Below are 23,996 nucleotides of genomic sequence, written 5' to 3' on the forward strand. Positions count from 1 at the left end.
GAACCCCCATATTCAAAAAAATTCTTGAAATTCAAATCACGTCTATAAGTGAACTGCAAAGGCCCCACTAATGTTGAATCAATATCAGTTATTTGTTGGAATTTTTCCCATTCACGGTTCACCACCCTTCTTATAACATTCAAATTCCCATTGTAGTCCAGTATATATGAATCTTTCCTATCTTTTAGCTCATTACTTGAACTCAACGTTCCAGTTTGTGGGGCATCCACCTGGTCTTGACCTAAAATGGGTGCAAACCTACCATTTCTCCCTTCACTAACCTCCCTTACTACCTGCTGTATTAATTCCTTTGGGTAACCTCTATTTTCAAACATTCCACAAACATTTTTACATTCCGCAGTGTATTCTGCATCTTTGGAAGTCATTCTACTTATCCGGACTAGCTGTCTCTTAATAAGATTTTTCTTCTGAAAATAGGGATGACTGCTGTTGAAGTGAAGGTATGAATTCGAAAGTTTTTTTCCTAAAACTTTTTGAACTAAAACCACCTTCCTCTCTTGATATACTAATATCCAAAAAATTAAGGGTATCATGATCTAAACTATGGGTAAAATCCAAAAAGTGAGTGGTTCCTTTTATATAGTTCAAGAATTCCAAGAATTTTTCCTCTGTATCAATCCATAATATACATATAATACATATATATGTCGTCCAAAAAACGTTTATACAATGACCAACATCCCTTAAATTTACTGTTAAAAATAAATTGATGTTCCCACCAAGAAAGAACAATATTAGCATATGTGGGGGCACAACCTGCCCCTATTGCCACTCCTTGGATCAGTTTATAAAATTCCCCCTCAAAGTACATAAAGTTATTATTTAATACAATTTCCATGAACAGAAGTATATTGTAAAAATCACTTTGTGAAAAGTGTCCAAATGCTAACATGTATTCCTCCAGCCAATTTAAACCAATCTCATGAGGGATACACCCATATAAATCAACAATGTCAAGGGTAATAAAAATCAATGAATCACTATACACTTCAGACTTTGTCTAAGAAGATCCCAAGAATCTCTTAGTACCGCTGTACCCATAAATGCCAACTCTTTGAGTTTGTTGTCTAAAAAGCGTGAAGGCATTGGCCGTCTAAAAACTGGTCCTTTTCAGTCCCTCCCAGGCCTTCTCAGCCCATCCCCATGGGCAACAGACCACCAAGGCTTACAGTCTCAAGGTATGCAGAGATCTAAGCAGCGGAGTGCTCCCACCTCTAAAACAGGGAGTGGTAAGTCACCCCCTTATGGAAAAAGTTCGCAATAACTTGTCTATCATTCTTTTCAGCCATGCCCGAATACTTGCATCCCTAGGGGGAAAACTCGCCCTGCATGCTAAAAAAAAAAGAAAAGGGACCAATGGGTCCTAAGCATCTTATCCCAGGGATACAGATTTTACTTCAACTCACTGTCAATCTCACGCTGTGTGCCAGACCTTCCTCCAAACCAGTGGGCAGAGGCTCAAAAGCAAGTACTTTCTCTTCTTAGTATCAGGGTTATTCAACCTATTGCAATAGAGCAAAGGGGACAGGATTTCTATTCCATACTGTTCCTGGTTCCCAGAAAAGAGTGGTCATGGTGCCCTATCCTGGATCTTCCCATTCTCAACACCTCCCTGGTGGCCCAAAAAAATCAAAAGACTTGCACTGCAACAGATGCTTCCTATACTAGCCAAGGACTCCTGGATAGTCACCCTAGACTTAAAAGAAGCTTATCGGCGCATCCCCATAAATTGCAGGAAATGTCTACGTTTCAGGGGAGGCTGTTTGCGCTATCAGTTATCTGCACTTCCCTTTGGGTTATCTACTGCTCCCAGGGTATTCACAAAGTATGAAGAGATGGAAGTTAGGCGTAGGCTGGTGCCAGGCAAGTACAGTAGTAGAAAAAAAAAAAAGCCAGCACCCAGGAGAATCTGAATACAATAATTTATTTAGACTAGACCGGTTTCAGCACAAGGTTTTCTTCAGTAGTACATAAAAAATGTGACTGAGTCAGAATCTTATATAGCTTCAACCAATGAGATAAACATTTAGAAATGAAATAATGTTATTCATCTATTCAAAATGTCATGTTAATGCCTAAAGATATATAGCATAATAATGCAAATTGAGAAAGCATAATGATGGGGTTACTAGAAAGGAATGGTTAATATTAACATGACATTTTGAATAGATGAATAGCATTATTTCATTTCTAATGTGGACATTTTTTATGATTTATTCATAACTCTTTTTGTTTTTTCAACTACCGGTCTAGTCTAAATAAATTATTGTATTCAGATTCTCCTGGGTGCTGGCTTTTTTTCATTTTGGAGCTATTCACAAAGTGCCTGGGTTCAGCCATTGCATACTGCAGGCAGAAAAATATTCAAATTTACCCATAATTGGACGATTGCCTGATTCAGGCGAATAGTCATGAATTGTTACTTCAGCACCTGGCATTTGTAAAGACACTTCTAACTTCTCTGGGGTACACCATCAATGAAAAGAAATCACATCTGGTGCCCAGCCAAAAGATTGTATTCCTGAGAGCAAGCTTAAACACAACTTCCCAGGTGGCATTCCTCACTCCAGTAAAGCAGATTAATTTGTCAAACTACTTCAAACTAATGGCCTCCAAGACCCAACTATTTGCATGAAAAATACTACAAGCCCTAGGTTTCATGGCCTCATGCATTCTACTAATTCCATATGCAAGACTGCATATGTGGAAACTTCAATGGTACTTAAAAAGTCTCTGGTGTCAACACTCACAGGACTTGGAAACACTGATTCCTATCATTTCAGAGTTCCTATGGTGGGCAGAGGCTTGCAACCACAACAAGGGACTTCCTTTCTCTCAACACCTTGCCACCCAAACCCTATCAACAGGCACATCAGACTATGCATGGGGGTCTCACATGGCAGGCAAATGCATTCAAGGCAAATGGAGCCCAGGCCAAATTCACCGGCATATCAATCAAAAAGAAATGTTAGCTGTACAGAATGCTCTGACAGCCTTCAAATACCTTTTCCTTCCAGGACAACTCTTGATAAAGACAGAGACAGCACCACAGTTATATGATACATAAACAAGCAGAGGGGAACTCATTCCTACCCATTCTGCATGTTAGCCATGGCCCTGTGGAACCAAGTGCACCTGCAAGCTCAATTCCTGCCAGGCAAACAAAATACACTGGCAGACGACTTAAGCAGAAAGCTACTGGAACCCAACTTATTCAAACTTCTAATCAACAGATGGGGACACCAGAGGTGGACCTCTTTGCCTCCCCCCAAAACCATCAGTTGAGCAAACTTTGCACAAGAAATCCCCACAGCCAAGCATGGCGGGTGGATGCCCTATCCTTTACATGGGAAAACCTCTCAATTTATGCCTTTCCCCCTCTCCCCCTCCTCTCAAAAGTGCTACTCAAGATCAAGCAGGACAGACCAAGGACAAATCCTTATTGCACCAGACTGGCCACGCCAGCACTGGTACTCACTCCTACGCAGTCTGACAGCAGGGGCACCCTGGCACCTACATCAGTCCCCCTTCCTGCTGTCTCAGCAGGAGGGACAGATTTTGCATCCTCAGCTGCAAACACTGAACCTTGCAGCCTGGCTTCTTCCCTGAACATACCACCAGCAACCCTCAGCAAACAGATGCTGGACATCATCCTTGAGGCCAGAAGACCTACTGCTAGGAAATCCTATTTAGAAAAGTAGAAAAGATGTGATGTTCATCGTATTTCACTGTTGCAGTCATTACTCTTGGGTTATCCTGCTGGCAGGCTACCCTCAGTTGGCCAGAATTCCAAAGTCTAGGTCTGGTGTCGGTTGCTGTTGCTTCTTCCCTGACGTCAGTACGCCAGGCGTATAAAAGATGCAGCCGATGCCATTTTCTTCAGTCTTTCTTGCCGCGCGGTGCCCGAAGCAGCAGCAGTTTGCAAGTGCCGGTCGGCCGACTCCTGAGATTTTCAAATCTGAATTTCAGAACCAAAGTCTTCACTAAAGCTAAGTCAATTCCTGCCTGGGACCTCAATTATGTTTTGGAAAAGCTCACCCTGCCTCCTTTCGAGCCAACATCAACAGCAGATATAAAATTCTTATCCTGGAAAACAGTTCTGCTTCTAGCAATAACCTCTGCAAGGTGAGTCTCGAAGTTACAAGCACTCATGGCGGTGGAACCTTTTATCATTTTTCATCCAGACAGGGTATCCCTGAGGACAAACCCTACATTTATGCCTAAGGTGGTGTCCAGTGTGGCCCTCAACCAAACCATTCACTTGCCTACCTTTTATCCAAATCCACAGAACAAGGGTAAGAAAATTCTGCATTCTTTGGGCATACACAGGCAGTTATGCTTCTACTTGGACAGAACTAAAGCTTTCAGAAAGACTAAGCAACCTTTAGTGTCGTATGCTGCAGGATCACAAGGAAAGGCGATCTCAAAACAGACTATTTCTAAATGGATAGGTCATTGCATCCGTTTCTGCTATTTTCAACATGGCATTAGGCCTCATTCCACCAGAGCTGCAGCCACTTCAGCAGCCTTCCTCAGAGGAGTACCAACCAAAGATATCTTAGAGGCTGCAACTTGGAGTTCAATGCACACTTTCACAAAGCACTACCACTTTCCTCTTTAAGTCCAGAGCAGGCTTTGCCACTGTAGTCCTGCAGGGCCTCATAGCCTCTCCTAATCCTATTTAGCCCTGCCACTCATCCTCAGCTTTGGGATTCAACCCAAGAGTTATGACTGCAACAGTGAAACACAATGAGCATAGTACAGTTGTGTACTTACCATAACTGTAGATGTTCGAGTGTATTCACTGTTGCAGTCCAGGTTACCCACCCACCATCCCCCTTTCTTTGCTGGGGCTTATCTGCTCTTCTCTATCCTATACAACCCATTGGGTGTATTTGCTTGTAGATGAAGGAAATGTTATTTTTGTGCATGCATTTTTATTGACATATTTTTCAGCGACCAATTTGGGGGCACCTGACATCTGGGGCAAGAAAAACTGAAGAAAATGGCGTCTGCTGCATCTTTTATACCCCTGGCGCACTGACGTCAGGGAAGAAGTGACAGCAACCGACGCCGGACCTAGACTTTGGAATTCTGGCCGACTGAGGGTAGCCTGCCAGCAGGATAACCCAAGAGTAATGACTGCAACAGTGAATACACTCGAACATCTACATTTATGGTAGGTACACAACTGTACTGTACTTGGAGCCAGTCTGTAGGAAAGGGCACAGTAGTGCCCTCTTTACCTCAAATTCTAGATTACCTAGCAGAGCTGCTCCACCAAGGCCTTTCCTTCTCATCAATTAAGATTCATGCCTCTGCCATCTTAGCGTATTACAATATGGAGCCACCTCTCTTTTCTCACCCTCTCATCAAACAGTTCCTGAGAGGAGCTAACAATTTAAGACCCCCGAGGAGAGCTTCCACCCCTGCCCTGGGATCTTTTCTTTGTACTAGAGAAGTTCACTCACGCTTCCCCCTTTTGAGCCTGCTGCTACAACAGAGTTAAATTTCCTCTCTTGGAAAACAGCCTTACTTCTAGCCATCACTTCAGCAAGAAAAGTGTCTGAGCTACAGGCACTAATGGCTGTGGAACCCTTCATTATTTTTGAGGCTGACAAGGTCTCCATCAGGACTAACCCATCATTTATGCCCAAGGTGGTATCCATTGTGGCTTTAAACCAATCCGTCCATCTACCAACCTTTTTCCCTAATCCTCAGAATAAAGGGAAGAGGATCCTGCACTCCTGTGTCGTGCACAGGCAGCTCAGGATGTTCTTCGTGTTTCACTGTTGCAGTCATTACACTTGGGTTATCCTGCTGGCAGGCTACCCTCAGTCGGCCTGAATTCCAAAGTCTAGGTCCAGCGTCAGTCGCGGTCACCTCTTCCCTGACGTCAATGTGCCAGGGGAATAAAAGATGCAGCCGACGCCATTTTCTTCAGTCTGTCTTGCCGTGCGGTGCCCGAAGCATAAGCAGTTCGCAAGTGCCGGTTGGCTGACTACTGAGATTTTCATGTTCGAATTTCAGATCCTAAGTCCTCATTAAAAACTAAGTACCCCGTTGGGGAAACGTTTTTCTTGCTCCAGACCGATGTCAGAAAAAGTTAATAATTGTATTTCTTGTGGGAAGCAAATACCTCATAAGGACTTTCATTCTTACTGTATTCCTTGCCTAGGCCCTAACCACGACATTGCTAGTTGTCGGTTTTGTGCTAAGATTTAACCAACGCACTATTAAGCGTCGGTACGATTTTGCATTACATTATTTTGGCAGAAGATTTAAGTATACAATGTTGTCCGATAGCCATCCGACTACCGGAATTTACAAGGAACGCAAGGAAAAAGAAAAGGACAGGCATCCGAGGTCCAAAACCGAAGACGAGGCTTCTTCTAATCCAGTCGCCGGTTCTCAGTGAAGCGCCTTCGCAGCCCCTGCGTGCCCGCTACTTTAGACCCGCAGGCCGCTACCGACTTCCACGTGGAGTCGACTAGGCCGCTGGAAGCTCAAGGTATTGGACCTTCGGAGACTATTCCCTCAGATGGGTCCAGAGCCGCTGAGCAGGCATTGGCTTCTGAGGGTGTTTTCAGACCCACTCAATTATGCATTAAAACGATTTCAGCTTCAAAGGCAAAGACTAAAGCACCTTTAAAGACAAAGAAACAAGTACAACAGCTTCATGGACAGGCCTCCATGCCCAAAAAATAGATGCTCAAAATGGCCGAAGATTTAATTACCTTGATCAGGGGTTCCCATCCCCCTCCTGATAAAAGGCCTAGGCAAGAGACAGAAAATTAATCTTCAGATCAGGTTTGATCAGGAATACTCTTTCTCCCTGTGAGGATTCTGATGCTAAAGAATCTATCCCTTCATCCTCCCCTCCTGAGGATTACTCTTTTGGGGAAACCTTGCATACCCTGAGGGAACATTTTCACTGGGAGAGCCAAGATTTTTCAGAATCTAAGAAAAGGCTCAGAGACTTCCTTTTACTACCACAACACAGGGCCCTAGCTATTCCACCTGTGTTGGTTCTACCTTGATGGGACTAAGCCTTTCAGAAAATCTGACCAGCTGCTAGTCAGCTTTGCTACAGGGGCAGAGGGCAAGGCCATTTCAAAGCAAACCATTTCCAAATGGATAGCACACTGCATCCATTTCTGCTACAAACACCATGGAGAATCCTACCCACAGGGAATCCAAACTCATTCCAGTAGGGCTACCTCAACTTCTACAACATTTCTCAGGGGAGTCCCTACCAGGGACATCCTGGAAGCTGCAACCTGGTGTTATGTACACACCTTCACCAAGCATTACCACTTACCTGTCCTTTCTAAATCCAGAGCAGTATTTGCCACAGCAGTCTTACAAGGCCTGCTAGTCAGCCCTAATACTTCTTGACTGCCTCCTCCCTTACTCAACTTTGGGAATCAACCCAAGGGTGATGACTGCAACAGTGAAACACGAAGGACATAGTACAGTTGTGTACACTTACCATAAATGTAGATGTTTGAGTGTAGTCACTGTTGCAGTCCTGGTTAGCCTCCCTCCAGCCCCCTGACTTTTCTAGACTTTCTACCTATCCTCTTTTTGGCCATATCTTATGGCTATGGTATTTACTTTTTACTGTAGATGTTCCACACCATGTAATTGCTTCCTTTTTGGGGGCTCATGACATCTGGGGCAAGAAAAACTGATGTAATGGTGTCTTCTGCATGTTTTATACCCCTGATGTTATGACGTCATGGAAGAGGTGACAGCATCCGATGCAGAAATCTCAAGACACTGGTATTCGGTCCGACTAAGGGTTACCTGCAGTCAGATAAACCCGTGTGTGATGACTGCAACAGTGAATACACTCTAACATCTACATTTATGGCAAGTGTACACAACTGTACTTTTTTTGGCGTGTAGTTCCAGATATTTCTCACATTTTTTTAAATCTGTCGGCATTGTCTTCTGTACTCGTTTGTGACTTTAGTTCTGCAAATTGAATATGATGCATGCATGATCCTTCTGCAGCTAGTATAAAAAATAACATCTAAGTGGATGAGGTTGAGATTGGATCAGATAGCTTTTAAAGCAGGAATGTAGTGTTTTGATTATGTGCCATAAGTAAATAGTAAAGATTATTATGATCAGGCTGATTGTCATAACCAGTTCAGTTTTTGTTTGGAGAAATGTATTTCATGGAGCTCACCTTGAGAGAAAAGCTTAGGAAGGGAATTTGTTGAAATGCATCTCCAAAAATATGTTACCAAAGTTAAGTTATGCTTACAATTCTGTGTATTAAACAGGTTAAGAAATGTGTTGGAATACAAAATATTTGATGGCTTTAAAATTTATAATTCTCCTCATTCTGCCATACAGACACCAGTCAGGTGGAACATGTGCCTCTAATCAGTCAGCAATTTAAAAAGCTGTTAGGCACTTATGCACTGACACACTTTTTTTTGCATAGCATTGCAGATGCAGAGTTCTTTAACTTTCCAAGCTGCCTGAAGGTTTCTGATGCAGTTCTGTGGTGTTGCTGTCTGAGGGAGCAATAGGCACTCTGATAAGTGTTTATATAGGTTCATAGGTAGGTACTAGGCTATCGGCCCTAAGGCCCATACAAGCCTAGCCAAAAAATGTACCCTGGCTTTCGCCACCCAAGAAAATTATTTTCCTGTGCCCCTGTCGAGCAGAGCCACAGAAGTGATCTCGGGGTGAATTTCTTATTTCCCATCCAATCATCAAGATTTTTCTTGGAGTGCTAATGAGGAGCTCTGTTTGACATAGGTAGTCTGTTCCAGAGTATGGGAAGTCTCTGGGACAGGAATCTATCCCTCCAGCATGTTCTGTTTATTGTGGTGACAAGGTTTAGGTCCCTAGAGCGTGTAGCTTGGAGGGATTGGGATTTCTTTAAGTGGAGCATGTCCAACAGCTCTGGGTTTGACATAGCTTTGTATGTTAGGCAGAAATTACCCCTGAGTAGGCGATATGCAATGGAGTAAAGCTGTAGTTTTTTGAGACTGTCTGCATAGGGCATCTGTTTGAGGCCAGTAATCCTCTTTGTGAGGTATTTCTGTGGTCTTTCCAGTTGTTGTAGATGTCTTGTGAGGTACATACCAAAAGGGACTTGTACTCTATAATGGGTCTAATGAGTGATGAGTAGAGGGGAACAATGACCTCTTTTTTTCTGGATGAGAATCCTTTTGTGATGAGATGAGCCACGTAGAAGGATTTCCTGACCACTGTGGCAATGTGATTATCAAAGGAGAGACTACTGTCCACCTGTGTCCCAAGGTCTCTTGTCACATTTTCAGCATTAAGTAGACTACCAGCTATGTGGTAGTTCATGGGTACAGAGTTTTTACCAAAGGGGATGACAGTACACTTTTTGACATTGAGCTTCAGGCCATGGCTTTGACACCAGGTATCTGTCTCAGTGAGGCCCTTTTGTAGTTTGTCCACATCGTTAGGAGTTTTGATTATGGCTCCTAGTTTGCAGTCATCTGCAAACTTTGTTAGCCAAAGACCTTCTGTGTTGGCTTGCACTTCAGAGAAGTAGATACCAAACAGGAGAGGACCCAGGACTGAACCCTGTGGTACTCCACTTGTCGCTGGTCTAATGTCGGATTTGGAATCCGCTACTTTCACAGTGTGGATTCTGTCCGTGAGCCAGTTGGCAACCCATCTTGTGACATAGGGATTTATACCTAGTTTAGTGAGCTTATCTATAATTCCAGAGTGGGTGGTGGTGTCAAAAGCCTTGGCGAGATCTATATAAGCTGTGTGAACCATTTTACCCTCATCTATGGCTTTGGTGACTGCTTCAAAGAAGTCAATCCGGTTTAGGAGGCATGATCTGCCTTTTACAAATCCAAACTGGGTAGGGTCCAGAGTTTGGAGATTACCAATGTCTTTGTTTGAGTTCCACGATGATGCATTCCATGGCCTTGCAGACCAGGCTCATCAGGCTAATGGGGCGGTAGTTCCCGGGGTCTGTCGTGGCTCCCCCTTTGTGGAGTGGGATAACTGTCGCGGTGCGCCATTCAGTGGGTACAAAGCCTGAGGTGAGGCTATGATTGAACATTGTACTTGGGTAGTGTGCCAGTTCATTCTGTAGTTCGTTATGTAAAAACCTAGCTGTAACAAGTTTGTTACAGCCAATTTCATACATGTCACACCTTGCTGTACGAGTGTGATTTTTTTCTCAGTTCCAAAGTGTAAATAAATGCTTTCTATGTGTTAAATATATTCTGATACTGTACTGGTATCCCTGTTTTATACTGGTAGTTGATTTGCAGTATTTAAATACTACTTGCAAGTCTTTGCCAAATGAGAAAAAATATTCATTGATCTTTTTTCAGTTTCTGGAACTAGTTTTCCTTCAGTTAGCATGGCATGTTTGATGTAATAATTAGTAAGTTTATTTTATCTTTTTAATTGGGTGTGTGCTCGGGTTCAGAAATGCCTTTCAAGCATGACGTGAGCTGGATGGCAAGAGAAGACCGTATCATACAGTGTACTATACAAACAAGTAGTAGTGACAGTATAAATGCACAAATCCCCAAAGTAAACAATGGAATATATAAGCAGGCATCAGTTGCAGTTTAAGCAGAAGTTACACAGGTGACACATTTGGAAAAAACATAAGTAGAGTGACACTAGAGGAGAGAGGTTGTTAGGAGTGAATGTAAAAAAATATGAAAATGTGGGCTGGAGGTAATGAGAAGTGAAGTGGAAATGTTTTTGATATGTTGGGTAGACTTGGAGAGGGTAGAATCAAATAGAAGGGGGTAATAGAGGAGTATGAATTATAGAGATGAAGGTGCTGTAAAAGGGGGGAGATAAGAGTTGTGTGTGTGTCCGAGTGCACTGAGTCTTGTGCAGTCTAGCCTAGTAGAGTTGAACTGTGTGGTTGAATGCTGATGTATAGTAAACTAGCTGTGATTGTCGAGTCAGCTTTAAAACATGTTTTCTTTTTTCACAGGCACCTAAGGTGGATTATTTTGACATTTCTCAGCTGGCTCCAGTGGATCAACGTTGCTTCATTCAAGCGGCAGACCTGTTAATGGCAGATTTTAAAATGCTTAGCAGTCAGGACATCAAATGGGCATTGCATGAACTAAAAGGTCACTATGCAATCACACGAAAGGTTAGTTTCCAACCTTTTCAGGTCTTTTGTATTTTATTTCCATATTCAGTAACTGCAGATCTGAAGTAGTTAACTTCATTTGATCATCAGCCTGTGGGTTCCAGATCCGATACGGATCTGAGCCGGCAGCTTACCAAGCTAAAGATCCAAGCTCCTCCCCTTACCCATACTACACTGCAACCTCCTTCCAATCCTCAGATCTCGTTTGCCGCGGCATTTCCAGCATGGGATTTTTTAGCTCCAGGCAGGCTCGTTAGGTTTTTATCTAACTTTCGGTCTGTGTGTGTGTTTTTGAGTGCTAAAACTCTTAATACCCTGTCCTTGTTCTAATACAGGTTTTGCATTTAGAAATAATAGTGTAGTGGTATAAGAAAGTTTCTAAGCTTTCTGTCTGTGTAGGCCTCCCCTTCCTGCCCTTAGTGTGTGTTGTGAGTACTTGATTACTTAATTTGTCTAAGTTAGTTATGTCAGAAGGTCAGAAACCGACCTTTTCTAAGTGCACAGAATGTGGCCATAAGCTGTCGCCAGCCAATGGTCACACACTGTGCGTTGTTTGTGGGTTCCCCATCTGAAATCTGGCTGCAAGATTTGTGCAGCCTTTAACCCCCAGGCCCTGCAGGATCGCAGGACCAAGCTAATTCTAGCGGGTCTTTTACCAGCAGAGTCAGCCACTTCTTCTGCAGCATCTTCAGTCACGGCTGTGACTGTTCAACCTTCCGGCCCTTCTCTCCTGTCCAGGACTCTCACTCCCACCTCTAAACAGGGAGAGAGAGAGGCCAGGAAAGAAAAACAGAGATAAAGAAAAAGAGAGAAAAAGAGAGATCGAGACGGGTCGCAAGAGGCAAGTGAACTCTGATCCGTCCGCCCCTCCCGCTAAGATGATCTCGACACCGGAAAATATTGCTAGACCATCTTCCCCTTGGCTCCGTTCTGCACGATTCTCCCCGGAGGAGGAGACTCAGCCCGCCTCGAGGTCGTCCTCTCATCGGCCCTCCCTGTCGGTGGCGTCCTCAAGATCCACTAGGAGCCTCTCTGAAGCAGATATGGACCTGATGATGAGAAGGTTCCTGCAAACACAATTGCAGATGGGAGTGTTGCTACCCCCCCCAAGCCGGAGCGAGGAGTTCGGCTCCGTTTGCCAGGATAGCTCCTCCTCCGATCCACCCTCTGAGTCTGTGGATCCAAGGAGCCCTGGAGTTCAGGGTCGGCGCCGATGGTCCCTCCTACCTTGATGACGGCCATGCCCTCGAGCTTGTCTGATCCGAGCTCTCGGAGCTGAGACCTGGACGTCGGATCCGAGGTATCGAGTGTGTTGTCGGCCCCGTTGTGGTCGGGCATGCAGTTTCCTTGGGTCTGGTGGTTCCAGCTTTGGCTCGATCCCCTCATCTGATCCGAGGGGTATGGCTACCCACACCACCAGCTTCAGGGAAGCCAGGCCCCCTTTGGCTTTCGACGTTGTGGAGAGGGTTCTCTCTGGAGGATCGAGACCCTTCACTCTTTCCTCGGAGTCCGCCCCTGCTCCCTCACAACTGAGTTTGTCTTCCATCATCCAGTCCTCCCAGGGGACAGCCTGTGTCCGATATGCCCCAGACAGTTCCCCTTGAGGAATACGAGGCGGTTTACGAGCCCTCCCCGGAGAGTCCCACTGAGGAGGAACCTCACAAATGTCAGTGCAAAATGAGGCACATGGACTCCCCCGAGTCCCTCACTGAAGATACCGACTTGGAGGAAGGGGAAGGTTCCACCAGATCACACCCCCCCCCCCCGAAGACATCTCCTTCGGAAACATAATGGAAATTCTTTGCCAGAGTCCACCCAAAAACCTTTGGTCGAGTCAGTATTTCTGGAGGTGTTCGACACAGGCCCATCTACCTCTTGAGTGTCTCACCCCCCCTCCCCCAGCTGACCCTCTGGTGAACCTTATTACCACCAGAGCTTGGAAGGAACCGGACACTGTAGAGCCCATACCCAAACGGCCCGATAAAGTATTGAGCCCTTCTGTGGACAAGCCCTCTTGGAGTAGGGGTTCTCCAGTTGATGCCATGGTGTTGGCGGTGGCCACCAAAAAGGAACTCACCCAGGAAAGTTCCTCGGTCCATCCCCTGGACAAGGAGTCCAGGGTGATGTATCGTCTTGGAAGGCAGACGTTTGCTTCAGCTACCTTTGCTATAAGGATGCTGAATTACATGGCCCACGTAATTAGGCTGCAGCGTGACTTCGTGAAGGAGTACACTGAGACTCCCCCGGAGTCCATTTCAGCCAGGGATAAACAGACATTCTCTGCTCGTATGGCCACTCTCAAGTCTGTTCCAAATACGTCCATGTGTTTACTCTCTCACGCCACCAAGGGAGCCACTAGGGCAGCCAGGTCTGGTATTGCCATGAGGTGTCATGCTTGGCTCCGGCTTTGCGATTTTTGTGAACCTTTCACGGCGTCCTTCACTAATGCCCCTTTTGACGGTTTGACCCTGTTCGGGAAGACCGTCCGAGATGCGCTTGTCCATAGTGAGAAGGACAGGAAAATGCTGTCAGCCGTCTGGATCCACTTCTCTAACCCTCAAGGTTCCTTCTCCAGGAACCAGTGAGGGCAAAAGAAGCTGTTCTGGAAATCTCAGCAGTCCTGGAACGTTTCCGGACTCCTCCTCCCCCAGAGGCAGAGGGGGACAAGGTGGACACCGGCCTAGAGGCAGAGGGGTACCGAAGAACTTCTGGTCACGGAAACCTTTTTCTGACAGACCCGAGCAGCAGCCCTGAGGGGTTGCCCGACTGCTGTTCTCTGGAGGCAGTCGGGGGCGTTTTCCGAGACATCTAGCCCAGTGGAAGTCCATCACGTCCGATCGCTGGGTGATTCGAATAATATCCAGAGGCTATTCTATTTCCTTCATAAACTGTCCCCTATACACAAGGCGCCTTCCGGACGTCCCACTCACTCAAAGGGAGGCGGCAGCTTTGGAACTAAGAAAGCTGCTAGAAAAAAAGTGCAATCCAGCAAATGCCCCCAGACCAGTCCGGATCAGGCATCTATTCCAGGATGTTCATCATGTTACCCTGCTGCAGTCATCACACTTGGGTTATCCTGTCGTCAGGCGGGCCCGCAGTTGGCCAGAATTCCAAAGTCTTGGTCTGGCGTCGGTTGCTGTCACTTCTTCCCTGACGTCAGTGCGCCAGGGGTATATATGATGCATCCGACACCATTTTCTTCAGTCTTTCTTGCCGCGCGGTGCCTGAAGCAGAAGCAGTTCGCAAGTGCCGGTCGGCCGACTCCTGAGATTTTCGAAGTTGAATTTCAGATCCGAAGTCTTCAATAAAGCTAAGTACCCAGTTGGGGAAACTTTTCTTGCCTCAGACCGATGTCAGAAAAAGTTAACAATTGTATTTCTTGTGGGAAGCAAATACCTCATAATGATTTTCATTCTTATTGTATACCCTGCCTAGGCCCAGACCATGACGTCACTGGTTGTCGCTTTTGTGCTAGGTTCAATAAGCGAACTATAAAACGACGCTTTGATTTCACACGACACTACTTCAGTAGAAAATTTAATTACACTATGCCATCGGAGCAACCGACTACCGGTGTGCACAAAAAACGCAAAGATAAGGACAGGTAGCCTAGACTCAAGCCAGACTCCGAAGCCTTGGCTGGGCCGATCTCCGGTTCACCAGTTTTCAGTGAGGTGCCTACACAGCCCCTGGCTACCGCAGAATTGGAACCCGAGACCACTTCGGATCCTATGGCGGAGAGTTCTAGGCCGACGCAGCCATTTTCTTTAGGCCCTACCGACGACATTGCAGAAAGAGAAGCCGGTGCTGCAGAAACACCTTTGGTTTCTGAAGGTGTCTTCAGACCGACGACGCTCACCATAAAAACATATCCTAAGCTTAAGACTCCTCTTAAACCAAAAAAGACTGCACTTCAGTCTCCAGTTCAAGGCCCCATGCCTAAGAAACAGATGCTTAAAATGGCTGAAGATTTGATCTCTTTAATCAGGGGTTCCCAACCCCCACTCGACAAAAGGCTTAGACAAGAGGAAGATTATGCCTCCTCTGACCAAGTGTCTATTTCCTCAGGCTCCTCTGAGGAACAAGATTACTCCTTTCCCCCTTATGAAGATTCTGATGCTGAGGATTCTGTTCCCTCAGCTTCTCCTCCTGAAGACTACTCCTTTGGGGAAACTTTACACACTATGAGGGAACATTTTCACTGGGAAGGTCAGGATTACTCTGACTCAAAGAAAAGGCTCAGAGAGTTTCTTTTACTCCCCCAGCACAGACCACTTGCCATCCCCCCAGTTTTAGACATTGTGGATGATGTTTACTCAGAATCTAGTTTAAATCTAGATTCTCTGCCTCCTGCTCCAGCCAAACCAGACAGATATTAGAGTGCCTGACTCCCACAAATTCCTTTATAAAAGCCATGTTGCTGATCCAGAGACCATCTCCCAGGGTCCCAAAGGGGCCAAGACTTCTATGGCAAAAATTCCTGTACCCTCTGAAAGGGAGTCCAGAGCACTAGACAGGTGGGGGAAGAAGGTTTACACTTCAGCCACTCTAGCTATGAGAGCACTAAATTGTCAATTTCAAATGCTAAAATACCAGGGATTTCTAATGTCTCAAATAAAACAAAAGATGAGCACACACCCTCAACAATCTGAATTGAAGTAAATGCAGGATCTATTGCATGCAGCTGAACAGGGGGGCAAACATACTTTACAATGTGGATTTGATTCCTTGGAAGCTTCCTGTAGAGCAGCTGTTACTGGGTCTGTTATACGTGTAGGCATGCTTGGTTAAAGGAACAAACTCTGCCTGATCAAGTTAAAGCAGTTACTAGATGCTCCCTTACAGCAGGATGTCCTATTTGGAGTTAAAGCAGAAGAAGTCTTAAAGAAAATGGAGGATAAGGCAAAATCTATGCAGACGGTCAAAGATTTCTTACAGGTTCAGTACCTCGCTTCAGCAGAAATTGGCCAACAAAAAATTGGTCCTTTCCAGCTACTGACAAACCTCAGAGGGGTAAATACAGACGCCCAAGAGGCAGAGGACAACTACAAACCTCGACAATGGGGCACTGCAAAGCAAAGGGAGGAGAAGACAGGCCCCAAACTACTAGAAGGCAAACACAATGACTTAAACCTCATATGGCCAAGCAAAACTCTCTTGGCAGCTCCCTTGGGAGGAAAATTAGCACTTTTTCAGACAACTGGCGCATCGTCACAAAGGACAAATGAGTCCTAGACATTATTTCACAGGGATACAGATTCCATTTCCACACCTTGCCAATGATAAGAGGAATGCCAAACCTGCCACAAAATCAATGGGCAGAGGCACAAAAACAAATTACAGCTCTCATGGACATGACAGCCATTCAACTGGTACCTACATGGGAGCAAGGCCAAGGATTTTACTCAAGACTCTTTCTAGTCCCCAGAAAGGACAATGCTTGGAGACCAATTCTGGACCTTTCAATTCTAAACACCTTCTTACAAGTACCCAAATTCAAGATGCTAACACTACAGCAGCTTCTTCCCATGTTGGGCAAGAAAGCATGGCTAGTAACGCTGGACCTCAAGGAGGCATACCTGCATGTCCCTATCAGACAAAATTGCAGAAGATACCACCGTTTCATTGCTGGTTCAACCCATTGCCAATTCCCTGCACTGCCCTTTGGCTTATCCACTGCGCTCAGGGTTTTCACAAAATGCCTGGCACCAGTAATCGCATACTGCAGACAAAGAGGAATTCAAATATACCCATACCTGGACTGCCTCATCCAAGCATAAAGCAAGGGCATCCTCTTACAACATCTGGCTTTTGTAAAACACCTTCTAAGTTGCCTAGGGTACACAGTAAATGAAAAGAAAACAAAAACAAGTGCCCTCACCGACATTCCTGGGTGCCAGCTTGACTACAGCAGCCCAGATGGCTTATCTGACGCCAGACAAACAACTACAGCTGACTCAATATTTCAAAACAGTGGCAACAAAGACCCAACTCCCTGCAAGAAAAATTCTGCAGGACTTGGGCTTCATGGCATCTTGCATACTACTAATACCATTTGCAAAGCTGCATATGAGGAAATTACAGTGGTACCTAAAAAGCGTATGGTCTCAACACAGCCACAGCTTGGACACAATGATATCTCTCATTCCCTGCCTTCAACAAGAGTTTCTATGGTGGTCACAGGCATATCATCTCAACAAGGGTCAGCCTTTCACCTTGCCCCCAGCCAGGCAAACTATGACAACAGATGCATCAGACTATGCCTGGGGGACACGCATGTCAGGACAGTGCGTTCAAGGCATATGGACTGCAGATCAAAGGAATCTGCACATCAATCAAAAATAAATGCTAGCTGTACAGAATCCCCTGACAGGCCTTCAAGGACCGCTTGCATCCAGGACAGCTTACAATAAGGACAGACAACACCACAGTAATGTGGTACATAAACAAGGGAGTACACACTCCTACCCTCTATGCAGGCAAGTAATGACCTTGTGGAACACAGCACGGGCTTACCAAGTTCAGCTACAAGCTCAATTCCTGCCAGGAAAAAAGAACACGTTGGCAGACAACCTCAGCAGAAACATCATGGATCCCCACGAGTGGGAACTGGATCCACAAGTATTTGCAATGATAACTCAAAAATGGGGCCACCCAGACATAGACCTGTTTGCCAGCCCCCAAAACTATCAGCTAACAAAATTTTGTACAAGGATGCTTCACCATCAAGCTTGGAAAGTGGACGCACTCTCATTCAGTTGGAAAAACCTGACAGTATATGCCTTCCCTCCATTGCCCCTTCTCACAAAGGTGCTGCTGAAAGTCTGGAAGGAGAGACCCAGAATGATACTCATAGCCCCAGACTGACCACGCCACCACTGGTACCCACTACTAAGGAATATGGCCCAGGGCCCACCTTGGATTTTACCACAAATTGCTCATTTGCTCACACAGCAAGACAATCAGATTCTACACAGCCAGCTCAAAACCTTAAATTTGGCTGCATGGCAAATCACCTATGCAACCAGCCAGCTCCTCTTCCTCAAGCAGTTATGGATGTTATTCTGGAAGCTAGGAGGCCCAGCACCAGGAAGGCCTACTCGGACAAATGGAAAAGGTTTTGCGCCTGGAACCAAGCTAAAGGCCAAAATGCCTTTCAGCCTCACATACCTCAGATTCTACAGTATTTAACTGAGATGTTGCACAAAGGACTTTCTTTTTCATCTATTAAAATCCAAGCCTCAGCTATTTCAGCCCACTACAACACGGATCCTCCCTTATTTTCACATCCACTTCTAAGGCAGTTTCTTAGAGGGGCCAAAAACATTAGGCCCCCCCAGGAGAGCACCTACACCAACCTGGGACCTCAACTTTATTCTGGAAAAACTTACGCTACTACCCTTTGAACCAGCTTTCTCTGGTGACCTAAAGTTTAGATCATGGAAGACTGCCCTGCTGCTAGCAATAACTTCAGCCAGAAGAGTCTCAGAGCTTCACGCACTAATGGCAGTGGCGCCTTTCCTCATTTTCCATCAAGACAGAGTTTCTCTACGATCTAATCCCTCCTTTATGCCTAAGGTGGTATCCAGTGTGGCTCTAAATCAAACCATCTACTTACCCACTTTCTTTCCAAATCCACAGAACAAAGGAGAAAGACTACTGCACTCCTTGGACATTCACAGGCAACTACGTTACTACTTGGATAAAACTAAGGTTTTCAGAAAATCTGACCAGCTCTTTGTATCCTATGCTGCAGCTTCACAAGGGAAGGCTATATCAAAGCAGACCATTTCCAAATGGATCGGACATTGCATTCGTTTTTGCTACACCCATCATGGAAAACCAGTTCCTGCTACCATAAGGCCCCACTCTACCAGGGCAGCAGCTACATCTACAGCCTTCCTCAGGGGGATGCCAACTAAAGATATTCTAAAAGCTCCAACTTGGAGTTCAGTACACACCTTCACCAAACACTACCACCTACCACTTTACTCTAAAACTAGAGCTGGCTTCGCCACTGCAGTTCTGCAGGGCCTTCTAGCCTCCTCTAACCCTGTTTGACTCCATCTCTGAACCTTAGCTTTGGGATTCTACCCAAGTGTGATTATTGCAGCAGGGTAACAAGATGAACATAGTACAGTTTAGTGCCTACCATAAATGTAGATGTTCGAGTGTATACCCTGCTGCAGTCCAGATTACCCTCCCTCCATCCCCTCTGACCTAACTAACTAAAACTTTACAATACCTTAAAACCTCATACTACCTTTGTGATGTATTTGCTTACAGCTGGAGGGATGTTTTGTTTGTGCTAAACTTTTTAGAGTGGTACTATCTCTGACCACCTTTTTGGGGGCACCTGACATCTGGGGCAAGAAAAACTGAAGAAAATGGCGTCGGATGCATCATATATACCCCTGGCGCACTGACGTCAGGGAAAAAGCGACAGCAACCGACGCCGGACCAAGACTTTGGAATTCTGGCCGACTGCGGGCCCGCCTGACGACAGGATAACCCAAGTGTGATGACTGCAGCAGGGTATACACTCGAACATCTACATTTAAGGTTGGTACAAAACTGTACTTTCTTTTTGTTGCCAAAAAAGATGGGGGACTTAAGGCCGATTCTTGATCTATACGCAATAAACCTGTCTGTTGCCAAGGAAAAGTTCCAGATGGTCACTCTACAATCCATCCTGCCCTTCTTGTAGGAGGAAGACTGGATGTGCTCGATAGACCTCAAGGACGCATAATACCATATCCTGATGGACAGGCGATCCAGGAGGTTCTTCCGCTTTTGGCTAGGAGCCAGTCGTTACCAGTTCAGGGTCCTACTCTTCGGTCTCACCACAGCCCCCAGGGTGTTTACCAAGGTCATGGCAGTTGTAGCGGCCCACCTGAGGCTTCAGGGCATGCAGGTATTTCCGTACCTGGACTGGCTTCTCAGTTCCTCCACCAGGCATCAACTTGTACTAGCCAGGAATTTCTTTCTTCAGTTGTCGACTTGGCTGTGGGGATCACCATAAATCTCAAGTCTTCCCTCCAACCTGTTCAAATGACTTCATAGGGGCAAGAATAGAGTCTCTTCAGACTAGGATATTTTTGACCCCAGACAGACTTCACAGCCTGTCCCTTCATGTATTGGCGCTCCTTCAGTATCCTGCACCCCCAGCGGAGTTTGTCCTGAGAGCCCTAGGGCCCATGGCAACAGCTATAAATCTGGTTCCCTGTGCATGTCTGCATATGAGAGTGTTACAGTGGACTTTACAAGTTCATTGGTCTCTACTACATCAGTCTCTAGACTTTCCGATCCCTTTGAGCAAAATGTGCAAAAATTCTCTCGTGGTGGCTTCAATCCCAGGAACTGGGAGAAGGACTCTGCCCAAACCACGGTGACCACTGAACCCCCCGCTTAGGGTGGGGGGGGGCACTGCTCGGGCAGGACTGTCCAAGGCACGTGGACTCAGAGCGAGACCGTTTTGCATATAAACGTTCTATAGATGAAAGCAATCCTTTTAGCAATGCAAGCCCTTCATACCTCTCTTCCTCTGGGAGCTATTGCGATCCAGTCAGACAGTATGTCAATGGTGTGGTACTTCAACAAACGGGGGGGGGGGGGGGCAGGCCTTATCCACTTTGTTGAGAGGCCATGAGAGTGTGGGAATGGGCGATGTCCACCAACCGCTTTCTGATAGCAATGCACATCCCAGGTTGGTCCAACATTTTGTCAGACAAATTGAGCAGAACTATCCTTTTGCCTTACGAGTGGTCTGTGAACCCTTATGTAGCAGAACAGATCTTCCTCAGGTGGGGTCAGCCTTGCTGCGATTTCTTCACATCGTCGTCCAACGCAAAGTGCAACAAGTTTTTCGCTTTGATTCTCCCTACTGGGGAAGCTCTCGGGGATGCTGTTGTCCATGCTTGGCCACCTGGTCTTCTTTATGTGTATCCCCCGCTTCCCTCATGACAAAATTCTTACAGAAAGCTCGTCGGTTGGGGAGCAGAGTTATCCTCATAGCCCCATTCTGGCCTCGTCAAGTTTGCTTCCCTTGCGGTCTCATTTCCTAGCTCCGCCCTGGATCTTGGATCCCATTCCAGATTTTATTAGTCATCCCTTGGGAATTCTTCCTCCAAATCTGGACAGCCTCAGGCTCACAGCTTGGTTTCTCCAGTTCCAGTAGTTGCCAGGACTCCTGGTATCTCTTCCCCGGTTAAATCCAGCCTGGTAGCGGCACACAAGTCCCTCTACCAGGAATGTTTACAGTAGTAAGTGGAAACTTTTTTCCATTTGGGCTTCGGAGAGAAATCTGGATCCTTTTACTGCTCCAGTTCCAGCGCTGTTAGATTTCTTGTCTTCTATTTTCCAGCAAGGGTCCAGCTCTTCTACAGTAAAAGTCCAGCTGGTGGCTATTTCCCTTTTTCACATAAGGGAAAATTCAGGTTCCCTAGCTGCTGCCAGAATTTGGAAGACTTTTTTGAAAGGTTCTTCTGAGACCCGCTATCAAAAATCCTTCCACACCATGGGATTTGACTTTGCTTCTTCAGGCCTTAGTTGCGCCCCCGTTCGAGCCCACACAGCATCAGTTGACTTTAAATTCTTGTCATAAAAGACAGCCTTCCTGGTGGCTATTACTTTAGCCAGGAGAGTGTCGGAGCTTCAGACTCTATGTATGAAACCCCCATACCTAGTTTTTCATAAGGATAGGGTATCTCTCAGGACTAACCCCTCTTTTCTTCCTAAAGTTGCTTCGGAGTCAAATATTAATCAGTCTATTAATTTGCCTGTATCTTTCCTTAATTTTCAAAATAAAGGGGAATACAAACTTCATTTGCTGGATATTCACAGGCAGTTTCGTTTTTTACTTGCATAGATCCAAACCTTTCCCTAAATCTGATCAGCTTTTCGTTTCCTTTGCTAAACCCTTTTTGGGGAAACCAGTTTCAAAGGTGACTCTCGCTAAATGGATTTCGCTTTGTATTTTACAAGCATATAAAGAACTTGGATTACCAGCACCAGAAGGGGTTCATGCTCACTCTACCCGTTCTATGGCTACTTCTGCTGCATTCTGGTCTAGAGTTTCCCTGGATGATATCTGCTCAGCAGCTACCTGGGCCTCCTCTCACACCTTTATTACTCATTATAAGCTAGATTTGGTGTCTAGAAGAAGGGCTTCTTTTGGCTCTGCAGTGCTGCGGAATATCCTTCCTTAAGGGCCTCCCAAGATTTTGGGGGGGACTCTGTCCCACAGGTTGATGATCAAATGAAGTTAACTACTTCAGATAAAGAAGTTATGTACTCACCATAATGTTCCATCTGAGTAGTTAGACTTCATTTGTCAGCAACCTTCCCTCTTTCTTTCCCCTGACTTTGATGGTTATTTCTCTGTTTGGGCTTGATGTCCTGAATTTGACGAGCCTGGTGTGTGTTCAGGTCAGGTTTCTTTTGGCTTAGGTTGTTGTGTGTCATGTTTTTGGGTGGCAAGCTCGATCTAAGGATTGGAAGGTGGTTGCAGTGTTGTATGGGTAAGGGGGAGGATCTTGGAGCTCAGATCTTTAGCTTGGTAAGCTGCTGGCTCTGATCCGTATTGGATCCGGAACCCACAGGTTGCTGGCAAATGAAATCTAACTACTCAGATGGAACGTTGTGGTGAGTACATGACTTATTTTTCACACTCTGTAATCCTAGAACCAGCTTTTCATTGTCTGCAAGTCACATCTGTAAAATGAGCTTTGTCTGTAAAAATATGTTGAGACTGCACATAGAGTAGACCTGTGTGCAGCCTCAACAAGCCTAATTCGAATAAAATTATTTTTCTTATGTTATAGAACCGAGCTGCAAAGTATTCAATGTGTGGAACAGTACCTCCCATCCACAAACAGTAAGGCTGACACATCCCTTGTGTAGCTTGAAAGGGAAGGTGGTGTGCAAGAACATAGTGTAGAGGCAGATGACTGTACTGGCTTCATTCATGAGGTTTGCATGATCAGTTCAAAGACTACATTACCTTGGGGGGGGGGGGGTAGTCTCTGCAAAGACCTTTGCCTTTAAATGTGAGTTTTGCAAATTTGTCCATTATTAACACAGCTTTGCTTCTCTCAGATGTCTGACTACCTCTGTATTTTGTTCCTTTCTTTCAAGGAATCATTTCAGCGTGTATTAAACCAGGTTATGGTTTACTACACATGGCTACAGTTTCTTCGTTGACACTTGACAAAGTTACAGTAGACTGAGTGCACATATCCTGAACTGTTCTCAGTAATACTGAATTTACATGCATAAAACATTTAAGAGTAGTCATTGTTCAACTTGCCATCATAGTATTGTCAAAGCATTTGGATATGTAATTGCTTGGAATGTAATTACAGTATCCTGTCTGTACTTCTGTAGCTTTACTTCTAAGTGCGCACACTTGAAAAATTGAATATAAAAACAGACTTCTCCATATTAACTTTTGCATCAGAAATAAATTGGGCATGCTGAGAAAAACACTTTTTGGCATGTTTGGGTTTGCATTAGGGGGAAAAAACATTTTGCCAGGTTTTGTATAAATGCTTAAGATTGCTCATTTTCTTTTGTTTGAATTTTAGAGGGTTATGAGTGGGTTGTAGATTGTAACGTGTATGTGTTTCTGGCACGGATGCCAAGAAATTTACTTGGAGAGTGAAGCTCATTGCAGTCAGCAATTTGCTCATAATAATTCCTTGTAGTGCATGGAGATTTATCTGCTCCATGTACAACTAGTTACTAGGGAACAATTATGTATTGTGGTGGCTTTGAAAGCCTTTTAAGTAATGAGCAGTATAATTCAAAATGCTTTGTGTATGTTAGCAGGCAGAAG

At 45.3% G+C, this 23,996-nt stretch overlaps 1 protein-coding gene across 1 annotated transcript in view; it reads left to right on the forward strand.

Moving 5' to 3' along the window:
• Nucleotides 1-23,996, forward strand: part of LOC122816562 (E3 ubiquitin-protein ligase RNF216-like) — a gene marked incomplete in the record, with an annotated part of 2,262,287 nt that overhangs the window by 200,766 nt on the left and 2,037,525 nt on the right. Inside the window, 1 exon segment of the mRNA XM_044089426.1 lies at nt 10,997-11,161. Within this exon segment, the coding sequence (XP_043945361.1) occupies nt 11,078-11,161 (84 nt within the window).

This window comes from Protopterus annectens, chromosome 12.part0, assembly GCF_019279795.1.
Source record: "Protopterus annectens isolate FY-2018-M chromosome 12.part0, PAN1.0, whole genome shotgun sequence".
NCBI lineage: Eukaryota > Metazoa > Chordata > Ceratodontiformes > Protopteridae > Protopterus > Protopterus annectens.